The sequence below is a fragment of the Symphodus melops genome (assembly GCF_947650265.1).
Source record: "Symphodus melops genome assembly, chromosome: 22".
NCBI classification, from domain to species: Eukaryota; Metazoa; Chordata; class Actinopteri; order Labriformes; family Labridae; genus Symphodus; species Symphodus melops.
In genome coordinates, this window is record NC_136712.1 from 7266544 (window position 1) to 7288397 (window position 21854).

Genomic DNA, 21854 nt, shown 5'->3' on the forward strand with positions numbered 1-21854 from the left:
TTGGATACAATCTTCTGGTACACTCCATGTCCCATAATCCTTTTCGCCCCTTACTTGTCACGGCGTTGCTTAGCGACGACTGTGTTTCCCTCTTCTGGCAAGATAACTTTGCCCGGTAGCTTGAACTCGGATATGCTGACTTAAAAAACACAACTTCTTTATTCGTGACACAATTTTGTCGGTCTGTGGTCTCGCGTTGCCAAGTTTTCTGCCATGAAATAATGAAAGAAACAACGAGTGAACAGCTTTTCTCACGGTCGCCTAGTTGCAGCCCCCCAGGGTTCCTCAATGACTCTGTCTCTGCTGAAGCTCCAATTTGTGAAGAAGGAAACAGCGGGATGGAGGTAAGGAGGAGTAGCACACTAGCTACACGAACTGTTTAACCTACAATTACTTTTAAACTAACCGTTCCTCTTAATGTCAATGTTGTTTCATTATAGAACTTTTGTAGAAAGAAAAAAAAGGTCTCTATAAATGTATATGATATTGACACCAGTTGACTCAAAGGGGGCATATTGACGTCACGTTTGGATAATACTCCATGTTTGTTTTGTTATGCAACAGGTAAAGCAGATAACTTTGCACCAGAGGTCTTGGGAAATAAAACAACACAGCAAGGTCTAATAGTTGATTTGTTGCTATTTGATATATTTGTTGATCTCGGCATTGAGAGCAACTAGAGCGATGTGCATGCATTGTTATTGTGGTCTCATTGTGTGTTGCATGATTCTGCATGTGTGCTTTGAGGACTGGAGCTATGATCACTAGTTTCATGCTTTTAGGGGCTGCAGGGATGTTTAAGCTTAATTTCTATGAATTGAATTAGTGCTGGAATATCACAAAATTGTATACTGACGTTAGAATAAATATATATATATTTTTTTTTTTTTATTTTGCAGAAGGATGGTGTTTTAACTGCTGAGATGGTCTCCAGCTGTGTCTCCAACCTTGGCCGCTTTAGCACTGGGCTGCAGCACTCATACCAACACCTCTCTCTGCCTGTAAGATATGTCCCTTCATTTCTATTATATGTTGTTTTAGAATGTTATCTGTCTGATTAGAAGACAAAGCAGTTGCCTAAGAAATATGTTCACTTAATGTCCTCCTGTTTATGTTATAACCAGATAACTTTGCAGTCAATTTCTCAGGCAAAGTTTGTATTTTTCTGTACTTTAGAGTCAAAATCTGAGTGACGTCTCCATTTTATGCAACTACACCTATCTCCAAAAGCTGGAACTGCCACACAACAAAATCAAAGGTGACTTCTGGCTTGTTATAAGCATCTTCACATCTATTATAGACCTGTTTTTTCTTTGAGCCTTTGGCACATGTAGTAATGAATATAGTAAAAGGTAATCAGACACAATTAGTCACAAATGAATATCGCACTACTTCTGTTGCGGTTTTTCTGAATTAATTCCTGTAACCTTTCTCCATGACTAGATTTATCCTGTGTGAGCCACATGCCCTATCTTGTCATCGTGGATATTTCTCATAATGAAATCTCCGACTGCTTTGGATTCCAGCCACCCAAGAATCTTAAGGTAAAACAGGACCTTGAGCTGACAGAACAAGACCACATTTGATTGGCTTGGGCCCCAATCTCTCGCTATTCTCTCAAGAAATGTCCTGGATTTCCATAGCCCATCTGTAGTACTTCCAATATGCTTACACAGCATTAACTGCCCTTGAATGACAGTGAACTTTAGCAAATTGGATTTTTTTTCTTCCCTGTACTCCTGTCGTCAAAGTTTTTCTTCAGATGTTGACAACTTTTCATAAGTCATGTGCTTCTGTTTCTAGGAAGTAAATTTTTCCCACAACCGTCTGACAAAACTGAAAGATTTGTCAGCCTATTCATCTCTTATTAAACTGGATCTGGACTGTATCCTTACTTATAGACATCTAAACCTACAAATACACACCTGTCAATGTCTTTGTCTGTCTCTCTCTGTATGCTACTAAACAGATGTTCTTTTTTCACTACCAAAACTCTAAAGTCTCTTTCTTCGAAAACACATCATGTTCTATTGCAGTTTTTTATTCCTAACGTGCCCGAAATCAGACAACTGCCTTTGTGAGATATTTGGTCTTGAACAATGCTGCCAGCTGACCCATCTTAGTGTGGCGCACAACAAGATCTCAAAGATCAGTGGACTGGAAGCTCCGCCTCTCACACACTTGTGCTTGGTAAGTCCAACTCTAAACAAAGTTCACTCGAGGAGACAAAAATGTCTTTTGTTGTACTTTGACGTTGTGTGTACTCGCTTTTACTTTGATGGCACTGCTTTGTGTTTGTGCACAGACTAAAAGATGATTTCAGCACAACAAACTGCTAAGATTATTTAAGATCTATTGAAGTTGTAGAAAAAGTAGTTAGAAGTGCATTTTGATTTTAGTCTTCGACCATGTCCTATATGTTTACATGGAAGAGGCTGGATTTAGGAGCTATAGTGCAGCCAGTCAGAAGGGGGAGCTCTTAATATTTTGGCTTCACTTCAGCTCAACCTTTGCACTGTCCATGCTTTATACCTCTTGAATAATACGTCACCTATTTCAGTTTGTCGAACTGTTCTCTCCCTTCTGTCTTTCTCTTTATGTCTCTGTTTTTTGGCTGCATTTTTACAATCAGTAAAAACCTTGGCCCCCAGTTCGAGAATCGCCATATGGTCCAACAGCAGGCTTTATCTCTCTCTTGGTGTGTGTGTGTGTGTGTGTGTGTGCGCGCGCACACATGCGTATTCTGTCCTTTATTAATGTTTTCTCATTGTCAGCAGCCATCGGTCTGGCCGTGTCTGCCCCTGTCTGTAGCTTTGCTTTGGGACCAGCTGCTGGTGTTTGAGTGAGCCTGGACCAATTTCAGCTCGTGCACACACCCATACACACACACTAACACATACCTTATCCATCCAACATCCATCTCATTCCGTCCCTGACCCCTCTTCCACACATGCTACCTCCCTAAACAGCACAGCCCTGTCAGCCAGACTGTTTCACAGCCCATCACAGCATCGACCTGGAGCTTCAGGGGACCAGCTCAGTCACCCACCCCTGCTGACAGCAGCCCTCTGCCAGGCAGCATGCTTGGCAAGAGCAGGCTAAGGTGTGGACAGACAGACAGATAACAACAACTTTAGTCAGAGGAATTGACTGAGATGCAGGCTGGGGACCCTGACAAGAGAGGAGTACCAAGGTCTGGTTCTTTAGTTGGTTAGCGTGCTGTGCTAGTACCTCACCAGCTGTTTGGCTGTCAGTCCTCAACTGTCAGGATTAAGCAGAGAAAGGCAGAGCTGCCACTCATCCCAGCACTAAAGGGAAAAAAAGGATCAGGCACCCTGCCGAGCGGCCATGGCGTCTCCTCAATATTTATTAGTGGGAATCATTGACTGTATGTTAAGTGGAAGTGTGGGTTTTAAAGCCCCCTATGTATGCATGCATATTCATGAAATCGCATACTTGTCTCATCAAAAGTGCCTTCCATCTTGTCTGTGTCCAGAGGGGAAACCAGCTGGAGAGGATAGAAGGGTTGGAGAGTCTGAAGAGTCTGCAGGTTCTTGACCTGTCGATGAACTGTATCACCAGTCTGTCTGGCCTCCAGAATCTCCACCTGCTGGGCTCAATCAATCTGGAGAAAAATCTGGTATTGATCTGAAACAACCCTCAGAAAGAACTAGTCAACCACAGAAATGTGTCATCCTACGTTTTCACGTGTTTTAGCTTATTAATGTGTGATTCAATTTTTGTTTCAGATTCGAGAAATCCAGGAGTGCAAACACATTCATGACCTTTTCCTCCTGAGGGAACTCAACCTGCTGGGAAACCCTGTTCAGGTGAACATACTATTTACTGCTCATGGTCTACTATGGTAACATTTATTACATTTACAGAGACAAATACGTTTAACGCTCAGGATATTGTTTGTGATTACTCATCATTATGCTTATGTAATAAAAAACATTCAATTTTTTTTGTACAGGAGCAACCAGGTTATAGACTAGCAGTCGTTTTCCTCCTTCAACATCTGACTGTGCTGGACCGAATGAAAGTCACAGTTGAAGAAAAGGTAACGATTAACATGATAATTATTACTTTTGGTATGGTGACGAGAGGAATGTTTCAATAATACCACATAGACATTTCTAAACACCACATATTGATTTATCAGTAGACTCCATAGAAAGCTAGAATTACCTATTTAAAAAAAAAAGAGAGAGATATTTCTCCTTTATTAGATCGGACTGCTGAAGAGAGCAAAGGGTCGATTTCGAACCCACGGCCGCTGCAACGAGGACTGTAGCCTCTTGGTTGCACAACATTACTGCTAAGCCATCCATCGGCCATAAAATGACCGAATTCTGAAATAATATTTCCCCTGGACGTTGGATTGCTAACACTGTATGACACATAATCACTTATTTTACATGCCAGGTTTCATCTGTAAACAAGTATGACCCTCCTTTGGATGTGGTGGCAGCCAGAGACCACGTGATCCAGCTGGTGTATCAACTGATGCAGCCTCAGGTGCTCTATGACAGGTTGGTACGTGTGCTCTAAATACAATAATTATCCCTTTAAATATCAACGTAAGGAATACTATAAGTACAATCCTGCTGGACACAGCTCTACAGTTCACTTTCGCTCTAAGAAGACAATACTAGAAAAAAACGTAGTCAATGCAGAACATGAAATTGAGAGCCAATCATGTTACGTTTCCTTTACATAACAGTATTAGCAACACAGGGTAGAAATACTCCATTGCAAGTCCTGAATTCTGTACGTTATGTAAGCACAAGCAAAGATGAATGTAAGCATGGTGTAGGAAGTTCCCCATTCATCTGGAAGCTTTACAATCACAGATCATATCATACAAATCATGTAAAATCAGCCATCAAGACTGTTGTATTTTAAAGATCAACAGCCTTTCATCCCTCACTGTACACTTGTATTATCTAGCCCTGAAAGATAAAAATCAGTTCATGCGTCAGCCTTTGATTGGAAACATAAATCATCAGCAAATGAAATACTGCAGCTCCATTCAGTGTTCTGTTTCCACTGCGCCTTGTGGATCTTCTCTGCACAGCCTTCTTCATATTGACTGTAGGATTGCCTTACAGTACTGGGGATCCTACGTTCTGCACTGGCTTCATGTTTCATAAGTCCAGTTTATGTTCGGTCAGAGTTAGGCTGTAAAGTCAAAGTGTGTCAGAAGCCTATTTATGTTTGTGTGTGTATCTCCAAGCAGCACTTTGCCCAGTGCAGACTCCCCGTACCCCATGCTGGTTCTGACTGGTCCTCAAGGCTGCGGGAAGAGAGAGCTGGCACACAGACTGTGCCAGGAGTACAGTGACTACTTTGCCTACGGGTGAGTCTCAAATGTTCTCTGTTCACACACGCTGCCGCACTTCATGTTCATAAGCTCAGCGTTTCATCTGCGACAACTTTCACAATCCTTAGAAAAGCGGAATAAACTTAGTCCAATGAAACTTTAAACAAATATTATTAAAAAATGCTGAATGAGGATATAATGTATAACTGTGTTAACAAGATGTCAAACAAGTTATGGTTATCCAGAAAGAAATGAAAAAAAAAACCCTCCAAAATACATACACTGTCAAAACACTGTTTGAAATAACAGGACAAGTGAAATAGCTCTTGTATCAGTTCTCCCGTTAATATCTTTACTTCCTACCATGGAGGTCAATGCTTTCAACATTACGTTTATCCCTCTCAACTGAATTTAGGTGTTGATTGCTCGAGGAACCTTAAAACTATTCAAACTGTGGAAAAAAGAAACAATCTGTGCCTGATTATAATCAAGAATAAATATAAGTCTGTCTTATACCTTATTGCTCATTATGGTTATTGGTTGTTGTAATCATTCCTCTTGTCCACATTGTTTTACAAGCTGTCCCTTCTGTAATAAATGATGGAGAAAATTAACACTACATTTTCCTTGCCAATACCAATTCTTCAGTGCAGCCAAAACGCATATGGGGCTTCAGCAGTCTGAGTTTGCCAAAGCAAGTTGTTGTAGTCCTTGTCTTGGTTGTCATGTGTGGAATTATTGCTGGTGTTTGTCCTGTTTGTCCCTGCCAACGGGAGTTACTGTATCACTCCGCTGCTCGTCGGGAAGGAAACTTTGGAAGGTACCCATTCAGTTTATCAAACTCAGACAGCTGAAGCTTCATGTCAGCTTTGGCTTAGCTTCAGGAAATATTCATAAATGGAATGAGGATTTCAGATATGGCCTTTGTTCCTTAATGTAGACCAGGCTCAAGAGGATCTCTTCATGAAGAGGAGGAGCAGTTTTACTGACCAATTATTCTTCCCACATACAGTGCACGAGGCATTTGAGTATAGTTTAAGGAAGTACTAGAAGAAAAAAAAAGAAGATATGTGGGCTACATCTTGCAGCAGTAAAATCGTCAACTATTTGTAATAACATATCACTGGCTCCCATCTGCTGGATGGTTTTAATGTCTGACATTTTCCAGAAATTGAGGGATTTTGTCCCAGCTCATAACTTCCCTACTGGTCCATTTTAGTGGCTTGAGATTATCCACATACATAGAGCTCATAACTTTAAAGGCTTTGTATGTAAGTTGAACTCTTCAGCCTGACTATTTCATGACCCTGTGTCTGTGTTTTTTTGGTGTGTGTGTGTGTGTGTGTGTTTCCACAGAACCTGTCACACCACAAGGGGTCCCTATTTTGGAGAGGAGAATGGAATTGATTACCATTTTGTCAGTGAGGAAGATTTTCAGAACATGATACACATGGTATGCTAGCTTATGCCTGTACATTCTTCTTCTCAATGATTATATGCAGTCAGTGTCATAAGACATGCAAAGACGTTAATACTGGCCACAAGTTAATTACATCTAGACTGGGTTTAGATACTTTTAGAGTCCTCCTTAATTCACAGAAGTATTGACACACTGGCAGCAATGCTTTCCGTAGTAGAGATAATACGTATTATTAAGATGGATTCATTCTCCGCTGTGATTTCTCACAGTAGGAATGGAGCGTTGTTTTGATCACGTGTAACGGCTGCATTCATTAAAATATGTTTAATGATGACAACTGACAAGCAGTCCAGAGCAGATGGGCTTTGACATTATCAATAAGCATTCTTTGGTCGTATTTCATGAAATAGTTCTTTTCATAGAGAGTTCATCACTTTTTATTTGTGTTCATTATGTGTAAATTCATTCATAACTAAAGTGTGGTGCTCACGTGATTTGAAGGTAGCAAACTTGGACCTACAGTTTCCCTGGAGTCAGAAAAATGGGTGCTGAAGTCGGAGGCCTTGGACACATTTGTTTTCCATCTTGTCTCTCCTGTCAAACCGCCTGTTATGAAAGAATGGGGAGGGATGATAGATTGAGGTCCGGGTCATGTCGTGATTTATACAGAGCGACGCTTTGATGCTAGAATTTATGCCTTTCGTCTTCTCCTGCAGAGGAAGTGGGCAGGTTTACAGTTCAGACGATCCCTCTTTTGTCTTGATTTTTCCTTTTCTTAACCTTTTTTTCTTCTGTTCATAGTTATTAGATTTTTAGTTCCACCTTTTCTTCTTCTTCTTCTTCTTCTTCTTCTTCTTCTTCTTCTTCTTCTTCTTCTTCTTCTTCTTCTTCTTCTTCTTCTTCTTCTTCTTCTTCTTCTTCTTCTTCTTCTTCTTCTTCTTCTTCTTCTTCTTCTTCTTCTTCTTCTTCTTCTTCTTCTTCTTCTTCTTCTTCTTCTTCTTCTTCTTCTTCTTCTTCTTCTTCTTCTTCTTCTTCTTCTTCTTCTTCTTCTTCTTCTTCTTCTTCTTCTTCTTCTTCTTCTTCTTCTTCTTCTTCTTCTTCTTCTTCTTCTTCTTCTTCTTCTTCTTCTTCTTCTTCTTCTTCTTCTTCTTCTTCTTCTTCTTCTTCTTCTTCTTCTTCTTCACTCCCGTGTTCCTCAGATGTGATTGTCAGTAACTATGCAATCATAATCTCTCAAACCCACTTGTGGTTGCTATTCAAAATTAACCCCAATCAGCAGTCCTTGGTACTTATTATACTCCTTAGTGTGTTGTAAACATAAGGAACACCTGCTGTGCAATTTTGTCTAACTAGCATCTAGCTTTAATAGTAATGTCTCGCAAGTATTGTGCTCATAACTGAGTGTTTGAATGCTGCCAGCAACCTATTTCACCTTTTTAATCAGGGATATCACAAACACGTTCAAGGGAGACTCAATTCCCTTTTGACATTATGAGTTCTCTCTTTTCAATTATTATTTTGTAGTTCTGTCTTTTTTCACGACATGTAGTTGTGAAAGGTAGAGAGGAAAGAGTTGAGACTATTTTTCTGCTGTAACATAAAGCCGAGTAAAGACTTTTATTTGCACACACTTTAAGCCATTTGACTCCAATTATGGCAGTTTACTTGGCATGCCAGGAAATGACTTTAAATGTAGAAAACATCAGTGACATAGTCAAAAACATTTTTTTTTGCCATGAGCCCTTTCAGGATTGTAAATTATGTTTTACCAGTGAAACAGTCCCTAAGGCAGTCGACAAAAGGTCAGGGGTCATGTGTGACAAGTTACAGACAGAGACTATTTATTTGTACTAACCACGAGGTCAAAAGTTGAGCTCACAGGTGGGCATGTAGCTGAGCCCTTTAATCCTGTCAGAACATGCTCGGCCTTTATTGATGCGTTAAGTCGTATGTCCACTTCTGAAGATAACTGCTGCTCGTAACGGAAGTAACATGATAAGTAGGAGGCAATAAAACAAGACACAAAAAAGTTCTATCATTCTTTCCCTCGCAACTGAAAATTCCTTTTTAGGGTAAGTTTATCCAGACCATGCAGCACGGGGGTCACATGTATGGTCTGACCAGAGACGCCATAGAGGATGTCGCCAGAGAAGGACTCGCCTGCTGTGTTCATATGGAGCTAGAGGTGAGAATGAAAAATGTTTCAGGCCAATACCGTTTGTGACGATTAACATTGTTTGACTGACAAAAAGAGTAAAGATGTAAAGAGGTTAACAGCAACAGCAGTTTCTAAAGCACCATCAGAGTAAAGTGACTGGATGATCTGATCAGATCATCTAGTATCATAAGTCCTACTCATATGAGCTCTATTCTAACACCCATCTTCTTAGTCCCAAATAGCTTTCATATTCTTGATATGTGTCTCCTGTGAAGAAGAATTTTTTTTGCTTTTCTGGTAATTTTTTGACAACCCAGGAAATAGTATTTTGTTGTTTTCAAACCGTCACATGCAGCAGCTGAAGACTGTATTTGTTTCGATTAGTTTGCCATTGAGGTATAGCAAACAATTTCCATCAAACCCATGGGGCTGAGATTGAAGTTTCTTTCTCTGCACTAACCTAGTGTTTTATTGGAATGAAAGCCACAAAGAAATGTCTCTGTATGTCAGGATAGTCACTATCCATATCACACAATATAAATGACTGTATTGCCTGTGCTTGTCTGTGTTAGGGATCCACTACTGGTAGATTTGAGGTTTTGGATAATCATTGTCATCTCAAAGTCACTGCCACACAGTGTGGATCATTTCAGAAAGAATTCCAATTTAAGATAGACAAACATACAACTCTCATTGTCACACATTTGTAAACTGTTTGTTTGTTATTATAGGGCGTGTTCAGCCTGAAGAAAAGCTGCTTTGAGCCTCGATTCATCCTGTTCATCCCCACGGAGGTGGAGAAATACATGGACCAGCTGAAATGCCGTGATCTTTATACCAACGCACAGATTGATACAGCGGTGTCACGCATAAAGCTCTATGCCGACACCAACAGGCAAAGACCGGGATTCTTTGACACTGTTATCCCTAGTGGTAAGGCCAGGAAGCATGTTGTGTTTGTTTTTATGAAGGGGAAAGTTTTCATTCATGTTTTTGATGTCGGACTTGTTCATTTAAGTGTTCATAATAATAATAATAATTTTGTGTCATCTTGTAGCTAATCAGATCAATCCTACTATTAGCCAGTAAGATTTAATTGTGTTACAAAGTGTAATTATAAATATTAACAATTAATTTTGAACACAAATATATCATAAGCAAATAAAACACTTCAATTGCTCCCATGGGGGAATTTGTTACTTGGTACTTATTCAACCTTTAAATATGATGCTAAGACCAAAGCACGTGTTCTTTTGCTGTGTTCAAAGGCAGTTTGTAATTGTAGCGCCTCACTGAATGAGAAATACCCTTCCACATCCTCTCTCAGCGCGAGTGTCATTGGTATAGCCTCAGATAGATTAACACACTTCTCTAAAATCCATACACTACACTTTCAATCCAATTACCACATGTATTAAGGGCACGTAGCCACAGAATAGCTCTGTTTATCATTCCCTCATGAAAGCCCTCAGACATGTTGGCTGTTTCTTTAATGAGATGAACATACAGGGAGTGCAGAACCTCATCACGTTTATGCACTGCTAGCTCGCACATCATTACACTAAGGTCATCATACCCATATCTTTGATTCATTACTGTTTGATGGGAGACGCATTGGCTCTGTTCACATCCAGTTTCTCTTTTGTTCGGGGGCTGTGTGTCTGTGTATGTGTGCACTTGGATATGAGAAGATGACTGTGAAGAAGCCTTTCAGTCACTGAAGCAGATTGTGAAGGAGTACCTGTTGCTGGAGGAAGAAGGGGAAGACAACAGAGCATCTCCTGACAACACCTCAGTGGGTGTGTATTGATTTGTGTGCTTGATCATCATGAGTGGACTCACGTTTTGTGAACACAGACAGGGTGTAAAATGCAGTGCAATACACCTTGTACACCCTGCACTCTCTTTTATTGTTTAGCTCTGATTGATAGACTTAGTGAAAAGAAACCACACAATAAGAGTTTAAGTCTGACAAACTAACTTCTGGGACAGCACTGAAGAATTTCTACCAGTCTTTTTTATAAACTACTTTGAGGTTTAGCACTGATTAGCTTGATTGCTCCTTTAAAAGAAGGCATAGATTAGATTTTTTTTAGCATCTTAATTGATACAATATGGACATTTGAATACTCTTTCTACTTTAAACATGTTTGTTTTTTTGGGTTTTTTTTAATGCTGCAAACATTTTCCTCTCAGCTCACGAGTCAGAGGCAAAGTTACTTTCACCCCGGTCAAGATCTACGCCACGCTCAGCCATGGCTCTTGAACCATCACATTTGTCTAACAGGAACTATTTCACCAAGATCCAGGCAGAGCTCAGCCCACAGAAGAGCCCATCAGTGAGTTACAGGATGTCTATTGAAAACGTATTGTTATTGAAGTCTGTAAGGGAATATAAATACACATCCAGACTATAAAAATGTTGGGGGAAATAATCTTCTAACAATGTCCTTGCTTCCCTTCTCTTCTTCCCCCCCCCCACCCACCCACCCACACACACACACACACACACATCTCCTCAATGACTCGCCACATAAACTTCCCTCTCTTGTTTTTACCTTTTATTCCTGTTTACTTCTCCTTTCATTCACTCCCCCCCCCCCCCCTCCAGGAGCTGGCCTCCATCGCAAGGCGAGAGCAGCTGGTGAGAGAGGCTATCGTGGGGAAGAGTCCAGGGGTCTATAGCCAGCTCTTCAAAAGGTTTGTTATAAGTAGCACACACTCCACTGCACTCCGAGGCTTGATTTCAAGTAGACACTCTCTGCTAGGCCAAATTGGCTTAATTGGTGCTTTTGTCCTAACTGCCTGTTGAGGGTTTATTTTGGGTTGTTGTTGACCTTGAGGGTGAAGTGGCAGGTGCCCAAATAATTTGACTCTAACTGTTTGCTAATAAGATGTGCTTGTGCAGTGTCTCTCTCCTTAAAGAACCATACTCAAGTCATCATTCAAACATTTACTTCACATTATTATAATTATTTTTTTTATTTTACAGCTCTGCTCAAACTGCACCAACACAATCCCAGAATCAGGATCCCAGTACCCGTTTGAGTGAAGACAGCAGGTAAAAGGATGATTTAACTGGATTCTAATTAAAGATGAGTTTACATTATACAGAAGGGGTCTCTTGCTTTTATAGCAATTACTGTGAGGATTTACTGAAGATTTAGGGGCTAGGAAACAGCTTTTGGAGGATTTATCTTCTGGTTTAGGTTTATTTTCAAAACGTATATTGAATCTAGAGAGCTTGTCCAACTTGTAGATAGATAGATAGCTAGCTAGCAGGCAGCTTTATCTCTCCTGTAGAAATTAGCATCACATTCATTTAATGACTTAAACAGAACATGATCCTTCGGATACATGCAGAGATACGGTGCATGTTCAGTCAAGTTGAAATGGTTGCCTTTGGGTTCATGTTCTCAGAATGCAAGTGTCACCAACACTACAAGTTCTGTCAGCTCAGTGTGAGCCATAAACGCCCCCAGTGTGTAATGTTTGCATTACTCAGCCTTTCACTATTTCTACTTCCAGACATCTGTCTTCAGTTATCTTAATAGGGATGTGCCTATACTTGTGTGTGTCTATGTCATATAGTGTAACAGAGGATTCTTTTGTATCACTCCAGTGAGACAGATGCATATTCCACTGTGTGTTTGTTGGTGTGAAGTACTTTGAATTGTCTTGGTGCTGAAATGTGCTGAATGAATATAAGTGCTTCACCATGTGTGTGCAGGTTTTCATGAGTAAATGCAGTGACAGCTATCTTCATCTGTTAGTTTATTCAGCATCAAAATCCAGTATCAAACTAAAGTTGCTTCTTCAATACCGTTGAAATAAAGACTCATCTATGTCGTCGGCTCCCAAGCTCCCAGTGTGATTGTAAAACGGACACATTTACGTTCTGCGAAAGCTTCTTACGCTTTCAATTTCTAACCGTGATCTGTCTGTATGTCCCTTCACAACATTATTCATTTACTCTGCACACATAGCATCTCTTACGGCATCAAAGCTTTTTCCTGCCTTTTACCTATATGTGTTTGTCTTCTTTTCCGCACCCTCTCCCGTTTCTCTGTTCTTCCATCCTTTCTTTCCCTCCTTCCATAAGCAGCTCGGACGAGTCTCGTGCTAGTTCTGTACCCAGTTCAGCGGGGGCCTTGTCCAACCAAGTGGAGCCTCTAGATAGCTCTGTCCTGGGTCAAGCCTTGGAAACACCCAAAGGTTATTATAATTTATAATTATTATTATTATTATTATTATTATTATTATTATTATTATTAATGTTGTTAGAAAGAAAGGGACACTTGATGTTTCATATACTTAAGGCCAGTATAAAATAGACTGTTTTCCCGATTTAGACACAATTCTAATATATTTTTGGTTGGTTCTTCTGTCATTCATGTTTTATGTTTACATTCATAACTATCTGAAGATAATTAAGCAGCCTGTGTACAGTTTCAAATAATTGTTGGTCTATGTGTTTTCATAGTTGTGACCATACCCAGTAAACATTTCCCATTTTGCATTAGGTCAAACGACTGAAGACCTCCCTCCTGGCACAGATCAGATGGATTTGGTCTCGTCTCCGTCCTCTGATAGACGACCTGGATCCAACGCTTTGCCCATTCTGCCACCAATCCCTACTGGGCGTAAGACCCCTGCAGCATCCAGCCCAGCTCCTTCACCCAGACCCAGCCCAAAGCCAGCAGTGGGAGAGGGAAGCGCTTAGATAAAGATAGCAAGCACTAAATCTGAAATCTAAAAATATGTACATATTGAAAGTTCCTGCTTGTAGAATAAATGTAATCCACATTATGTTAAAGTGAGAAGTAGCCAAACAATCAGCCTTACACTTTCTAGGTCAGAGTTCACTGTCAGCTCTTACCTTTCCTGTGATCTGTCTGTTTTGTATCAACATGTCTGGTTCTTTTACTCTATCGAGCTGACAAGTGGTGGCTGTAATAGTCATATATAAGGTGACTTAAGATTTTCATTCACAGACTGATTGACGAGGATGTCTTTATGTTATGATGAATAAAAGGGTCTTGAACAAAATAGCTCTTTTTTTTTTAAACTTGTCTCTCGAAGTGGTGTCTGTTTCTCTTAATGTCTGCTGAAGAATGCAAACGACATGGTCCATGATTATAGCATTGATTTCCTTGGCAGTGAAGTGTTATTGTATTTCCTACTGTTCAGTAATCTCATCAAACAGGATTTGCCTTTGACATCGAGCAGCTGATCTGTTATGCACAGCATGGAACTCTTGTCATTGGATGATAAATACATCATTAATCTTTATCTCTTCTGATGGGCTTATTCATCCAACTGGAAATGTGCTCATATGGAAGTTGTTGACAGGTATTAAACAATGAGCCATCACAAACAAGTTAGTGTGCTTCTGACAGTTTGTGTGTGTGTGTGTGTGTGTGTTTCACCTGAATATCTGTGAACTTTTAACAGCGCTCATTTTTGATTCATTGCTAAATTGATATTGTCATCTGTCATGGATGCACGCATTGCTTATTTAACAGTCCGTCTGCTTGTAGGTGCATGTTAATGTGCACATACAGTGTGCATGTTTTGTTTCCTGAAGTGCATATGTGAATGCTGGGCTTCTATACACACTCTCTCTCACACAGACACACACACACACACACCTGGCCATCCATCACTGTCTGTCTTCCTCTCAGGCAGCAGATGTTGCAACGCTGTCATAATTCTTTGGCAGTTTGAAACCAGACAGTGTCTTGGGGGCCCCTGGGGTCTAACCTACTTACACAGCAGTCTGAATCTCATAGTTTATCATGGGCTTCCATGTTGTCTTCCTGTGTATTTATTTATCACTAGATACAGATATGTGCATGATGAAGTGTTCCAAAAATCCTTTTGAGAACGTACATGTGCAACCATACTTGCTCTCTGATGATTTGCACTCGATATATGTCCTCGAGTCAATTGAAACTTAATTTGTTGGCATCTGTCTTTGTGCCAACCCTGCATAGTTCACAAACATTTTACTGAAGAAAACAACAAACAGCTGTATTCCTCTCTCTGCTGTCTTCTATGCATCATAAACCAGGTCCATAACAAAGTTTAAACAGCATACAGCATGTGTCTACAACACATCGCACTCCAAGTCTCATCACATCCACTTCCCTCAGTTGAGCAGCAGCTACAAAATAAACATGTCACACGCTTTCATCTCGACGTAACTCCACAAGACAGCAACACTTTTCACCGGAGAGAGAAGCAGATCGCATTTTCTGGGAAACTTCCTCGCGTCTAAGATTTATGTGTCGCTATGGGACATACGCAAAAGCACGTGATCAATTTTAACAATGCTCAAGTGGCCAATGTTCTTAATAGACTTTTCATGATATTTGTGAGACTTAGGCCATTAAAGTAAAAACACTTCTCATTATTTTTATTCCAGAGAGGATGGAGGAGAAAACAAAAATGACAAGAAGCATAACAAATCTGTATGTGCACTACATCAGTTTGACTGACTGACTGGATACCACCTGTAGTTTTTATACTGAACCATATGGTCTTAAAGAGTTATGTTGTTTGGATCAACAGAGAATAAAATGACATTGCAAGCCTCAGTGGTAGGAATCAATCACAGAAATGTATGCATCCCCTTTTTATTGATGTTTTGAAATAAAGAAAATACAGTTACAAGACAGAATTTTAAATATATCAAAATACATTACCTTCGTCCTCTACCCTGTTCAATAACAGCACCCATCTCCCACCCTCACCAAATACACACAAATAAAGAAACATAATGATTGTGTATTTATGAACATATAAATAAGGTCAGCTTTTGAATATTGGTTGAGCAAAACAGAAGGTAGAAAATAAATAAATCAAATAAGCAAGGTGAGGTTTGGCATTATGAAACAATTGGAATTGATTGCAGTTGACAATGAACACAAATGAAAAAAATAAGACGGAAGGGAAGAAAGAGAAAACAATAAATGCATATAAACATCAATCAAGCTTAATTGGGTTACGAATGTAGAGATGTAATATTTGCAGGATCCATTTTCTGCAGATGAAAGGAAAGGCTGCCATGTCGCATAACACTTTAGAGGACAGCCTCTATCGATTTTTTTTCTATTGTCAAACAGTGTATAAGATCTTTGATCCAGAGTTTATTGAATGGAGGAAGTTTCAGCTTCCATTTCAACTGTGACAACATTTAAAAGGATTCCAAGCGTACTTAGATATAGGTTCTGGTAGGAGGAGGTTTCAGCAAGTGTAAGGCATGTAAAGATGAAGGACGCAGGACAGGCTGCTGATTACGAGCAATATCATGTGAGTTGAGTTCTTTCCAGTACAACAAACATCTTATGTTGGCTACACGGTAAAAAGCTTCGAAAGTTTGAGAGGGAGAACCCTCCATGTTTGTGGTGCCGCTGTAGTACTTTTTTTTTTAGTTTTTTATTTCAGTATTTTAATTGTCCCAAATAAATCTAGATGTTTTTTATCTGAGGACAAAAAGAAAAACATATACAGAACTACAGGGATACATTGAAACAGGTATAAAAACTTACCGCATGTTCATTATGATATTGATGACACTTCCACTAAGTGAGGCAGTGAGCATCAACGTTCAAGGTCTCATTTGAGTTGGACTAGTAGAGAAGAGAAATGAGCGTGGTAAAATTAATTAGGATGGCTAAAAGACCCGAGGAGCTGGGTCTGTCTGTAGTCTGAGCAGGTCAGAAATGCATGCACTCGATTTGGCAAGCATCTTTCTTGTCTGTTCCTGTACTTGCCTTCTGTCCAAGGAAAGCTACTATTGAGCCTCATGAGCTGTCCGAGTAATTTAAACAGCTTTCAATTAAACCAATGCTTTACAAGCACAGTGATTTGTTACACGATACGGGGCCAGCAGTCGTAGCTAGTTTCACTTATTGTGGGTTTTCCTTTTAAGAGTCCCTGTGAAAAGAGGGGGAGGAAGAGGGATGGTTATGAGGCTGAGAATGGAGTTGGAAAACAGTCTGTGAAAGCACAATAATATGTTAGAGGCACTGCTGTAAACTCAGTGACATGTGGGATGAGAGTGTGAGGGAGGAGCAGGGAGACACCTACTCATTTTAACCTCATCACATGCACACCATTCTTGAAGATATTAGACTACCTTTATTGTCTTAATCTAAAAGGCTTGAAATTGACAACTTGGATTATACTGTACATCAGTGATTTTTGTGTGCAGCTTTTGATTTGCCGGTGTCTTGAACAGAGAGGTTTTTTAAGGTAAAGGACGGTGAGAACAGACAGCTCCCACGTGTGTTGGATTGTTGCTGAATTTGCTGTTTTGAGTAGTAGACCTTTGTTGGAGGTAGTTTTTGTTTGCGCTGCGTGGCTGAATTGTAGCACTGACCTTCACGTGCTCAACTTTATACTTCAGTGCTTTTTCTATTTTTGCTCCCATGACTCCATTTCAGGGTGACATATTCACATCAACGAGGAACACATTTATGTTAAACCTGTGATTACCTGGTGTTTTATAATTAAACGTTCACCCTTAAAAGCTCTTTAAAGGAGAATGACTTGTAGTTAAAGTCATTTCTGCTTCAACATGTAAATGCTAAATACAGTACATGGTTAATCATCAGTTATAAAAAAAAAAAATGCATATACACTCTAATATGTCTTTCCATATCTTCTATTCTGTGGAACATTATAATTTGATCCATTGGTGACCTTCGCTTATTATACATTGTTTTACTATAATTAGATTTTGTACGTTTGTCCTTATGTCAACAGTGCTCTTTCCTTATGCCTTTACTTACTTGCTTCTCTTTTCTACCAAAATGTTCCCTCAGTATGTCATCATCCACATTAAGCATTAATGTTGTTATACCAGGGAAAAGGAGCTACAGATTGGAAGCTGTTTCCCATCGTAAAGACGACTGAGACATTTCAACAGGAACAAGGTGGATTTATCTCTGCAACCTTTTCTCTCTCTCTCTCTCTCTCTCTCTCTCTCTGTTTTTGTAGAGGATGTACGAAGAGGTCAGGACGGAGATGTAATGAATGCTTAAATAGGAGAGAAAACACACACGCAGAACACACACCTCTGCATTAACTCTGCCGCATGATGTGGCGCCACACTCCGTAACTATGGCAACAGCACTCTGCACTGCACCTCCCTGTGTATATATATGTGTGAATATGTGTGTGTGAATAGCTCCTCACTGTGTCCCCTGCGGACAGATTAATTCCCTGCCAGATTCATTCCTTGTCAACTTGCTGAAACAAAAAGTTTCTGTTTTAATTAGTTGGGTGCAGTGTCTCGCTTCATCTATCTATCTGCACCGCCTCTCTCTCGCTTTCACTTTCACTCTCTCTCTCTCTTGCCCCTCCCTCACTCATTCTCTTGCTCTCTAGTGTAATTAAAGACAGTCAGTGCATATAATAGAACCATAATTGTGCGTAATTGCAATAATCAATACACAGTGCGAACTAAGCATTTGGCCATTTATCAATGTACAGAGAAGAGGCAGGATTTCTCACAAAGCTAACACATACTTAACCCTCATTAATTTACATAGCTTTATGCTGAATGGTCATACTGTGTTGTTCTTAAAGCGGCAAACTAACTTTAACTTGATCAATATGTAATTGCTTCAGCATATTATATTCTAAGGAGTTCAAGTTGTTGCTTTTATTGAGGAACTTTTCCTCAGATTGGGTAATTCGCTAAGAAGTGTTTCCAGGATGTGAAAAGAGAAGCTTTATAAGTATGAATTGCTACATCACAAAGGTTTTGCCAAATCCTCAGACACATAATGCAACAGTATTGTAAGCGAACTAAGTGCAAGTAGGAAAATATGTGAGCTTCTATGTTTTGTTGTTTACTAAGTCAAATAAATAGTAATAATAATACATGTTTATAGGATGAATGAAAGGGTTTGGTCTCTATGGCTTGTTTCTGTATTTATTAAAAAAAAAATAAAGGGCTTGTATGCATCCATCTTTCTCCATCAAATCCCACATCTGGCTTGGTGTGCCCCCTCAGGCTGGGTCAGCTGAAGGGACATTGACAAGGTGGACATGCCCAGACGTGTTCCCTCATTGGAGCAATACTGACCCCCTCCAGGATGGGCTGAGGTTACCTGGGAGATGGGGAATGGCCGCCTCAGGGGAGCAGAGCTACAGATCTTAGTGGGAAACGGGGATTGTTTGACTGTGTGTGAAAGTTTCTCTGTAAGGTTGGATTCCACAGCCCGTCCATTGAGCGAAAGTGTGAATTTGATCACCGATTTTATCTTTCCTTTCATTTGAAAGGTTTTGACCTTTGCTTTGTTGTTGACCCTCTATAAGGTGATGACAGCAGTTTTTATAGACCCTTTTATCCATTCCCCATTTATTCTGCCCTATCATGTCTAAAGCTTTCTCGCCCCACTCTCCTCATCCTACTCCATATGTTTCTCTCTTTCTGCAGATGTCTGCCGCCCCTCTACACGTTGTCTCCATCACCTTACTCTTATCCCCCCTTGTCTCAAGATATTTTGGACAGTAGGCTACAGTAACAGCCAGAAAGTCACAGACACACCATGTGTTAACAATAACCCTCCTTTCTGCTCATTTTTTATTTCTTCTCTTTCATGTTCCCTTTTCTGTCTGTTGAGATCTTTGAATTTCATGTTGTCATTCAGAAACCATTACTTTTCAACTATTTTTCCAAAGGCCTACTCCATTTCAGTGTCACTCCAGCCTTTCTCTGCTATCCTCATTACCCTCTCCTCTTCCTCGCTCACTGGATCTCCTGCTTTTACAGCCTCCTTTCCCAGCCTCTCATTTCCCTAAAGTTGTTGCCTTGTACGCCCACAGTCCACTTCACATCAAATCAAGCAAATATTTCCTTTTCAAAGCGTCTCCGAAAGGAGGAATAGCGACTGACTATGCAATAAATGCCATCCTGGTCCCCCCCCAACTGTGCCGTCCATATTAAATTAGACCTAAGAAGGCATTTCAAAGGGCACATAATGGGGGAGAAGAGTCAAGAGAGACTAATACAACAGAGGGAAGAGAGGACAAGGTGGATTATGAGGGCATAGATCATCTGACAGTTGTGAAAAACCCCTGGTGTCGCTGCACTAATGAATTTAGCATTGATTTCCCTCAGTCTTTCTTCTTATTCGTCAGGGTTTTCATGTGGAATCTTTCTGTTTTTGTGTCCACCTTAATTTGGTTTTTGCTTCCAAAAGAATTGGAACATTGTAAAGGTCAGTCAACAGCATCCCTACCTGCAGGAAAAAAAAAAAACACCAGTTCATAGATAATACTAGGAATTATGCCACCATCTTTTTTTCCAGTGTTGTTGAACCACATTTACACCTCCACATCTCTGTTTCCTGTCATGTTTATGCGCAAAAAAAAAAAATGCTTCCCTGAATTTTAATGCAAACACTTACTTTTGTATAATGCACATGTGGCAGCAGCTTTCACAGCAGCAGTCCGCCCCTCTCAGCCATTTTCCATTCCATTGAGTTCTGCTGCAGAGCTCCAGTGACCTGCTCTCAGCAGATACACAGCCGACTTGTCTCTGCTTGTGGCTGTGTATGTGTCATCTTTCAGCCGTGGCCAACATGTAATATTGTACAACACAAGAATACACATTCCATTGAGTTCACCTCCTGACTGATGGAGGGGTGTTCCTGTGTATATGTATACACATAAAGTCCTCAAATATGAGCTCTCATCCTGGTTAGGCCGGCGTCAAGAGCGAGTAAATGTATGGTTACCTGTGCAGTAACAGGATATTGTCATTGTAAGTGCAACGCACTATCATATGTGCAACAACATCAGATTAGGTACATTACTATTAAAGGATAAATCTGCTGAAGATTTGAACGTTCTTATTGTCAACAAATCTTTTTAAAAGACCAAACAACAAGTCAAAAGGGTTGAATGTCTACTACTTTCAAGTATTGACAGAAAGACAGAGATGTTTCCATGCGGAGTTAACTCATTTAAAAAAAATACATTTTGGATTTCTTTATAATAAAACCGTTTCATTCCAGGATGACTCTGACTATACATACCTGAATGCTCTGAACTACCCTTCACAGTCCTGCTCTGTGATCTCACCTAAATCCAGTTCCGCTCTGCTCACTAAAGCTGGATTAGGTGAAGCTTTGCAGGAGAAAGACAAATCATAAGTCTTGCAGAAAACTCCTTGAACATGATAACCTTCATTTCTGAACTTAATGTTGTTCAGATAAATATTGCATGCTTTACAAGGGCTCCAAAACTTGAAGCTTACTTCTGAATTATCTGTTAACCGAACTACATCTACTTTTAATTTACATCAACATAAATGCTTCATTTAAGTATACTCATTTTTCAACAGTTAAAACAAACCATAAAAAACATCACTTTTCTATCATTTTGTGCCAGCTGTGTTGTACAGAGTTGGGACAAAAGCTATTGTTCCCCTCAACAAACTATCAATTCTGTCTAGTTTTCCCATCCACAATTTGAGAGGAGGTCAAGTTTAATTGGCAGTTTCTGCTCCAAATTTCAGTGCTTTTACAATACATTATATTTTCACTAAAACATCTGGATTTCCATGTCAGAAGCTTAACCTCACTGTTGTTTGTGCTTTTCAGCCCAAACTTCATGACAGGCATGAAGAGGAGTCTGTGCAAGTCTGCTGGATGGAGTGCAGCATGCAGCCAAACAGATGACAAAGTTGATAAATCATAGGAATGACTTGATAGTTGAGAAATGAGAGAAGGAACACACAGTCACACACTCCACAGTGTTAATATTTTCTTGAACTACCGAAGCTTTTTGTTTCCCCCTTGAGCATATTATTATATATACACAGTTCAAATTCTCTGCAGACGCTGCTTCAACAAGTTCAGTCAAATCTTCTGTGAGTATTCAGACAAAACGGATGTTTGAAAAGCTGGCGTGACTCCATGCAACTTGAT

The 21854-nt window shown here is 40.0% G+C and overlaps 1 protein-coding gene across 4 annotated transcripts; it reads left to right on the top strand.

Annotated features, from left to right (window-relative positions):
* The first annotated feature begins 55 nt into the window (after nt 1–55).
* Nucleotides 56–21641, top strand: lrguk (leucine-rich repeats and guanylate kinase domain containing). 4 transcript variants are annotated; one of them, XM_079334880.1, is made up of 20 exons: nt 56–344; nt 900–1001; nt 1177–1258; nt 1444–1544; nt 1804–1885; nt 2066–2190; nt 3497–3640; nt 3750–3830; nt 3977–4063; nt 4429–4535; nt 5240–5362; nt 6683–6779; nt 8818–8931; nt 9636–9837; nt 10596–10703; nt 11101–11243; nt 11516–11604; nt 11897–11965; nt 13007–13119; nt 13428–13953. In XM_079334880.1, exons 1-20 carry the CDS (start codon nt 222–224, stop codon nt 13625–13627), a joined length of 2292 nt encoding a protein of 763 aa, XP_079191006.1. In that variant the 5' UTR covers nt 56–221; the 3' UTR covers nt 13628–13953. The 4 variants fall into 4 exon arrangements, with proteins under 4 accessions (XP_079191006.1, XP_079191008.1, XP_079191007.1 ...); XM_079334882.1 differs by having other exon boundaries at nt 13010–13119; XM_079334881.1 differs by having other exon boundaries at nt 5243–5362.
* The last annotated feature ends 213 nt before the right edge of the window (nt 21642–21854 follow it).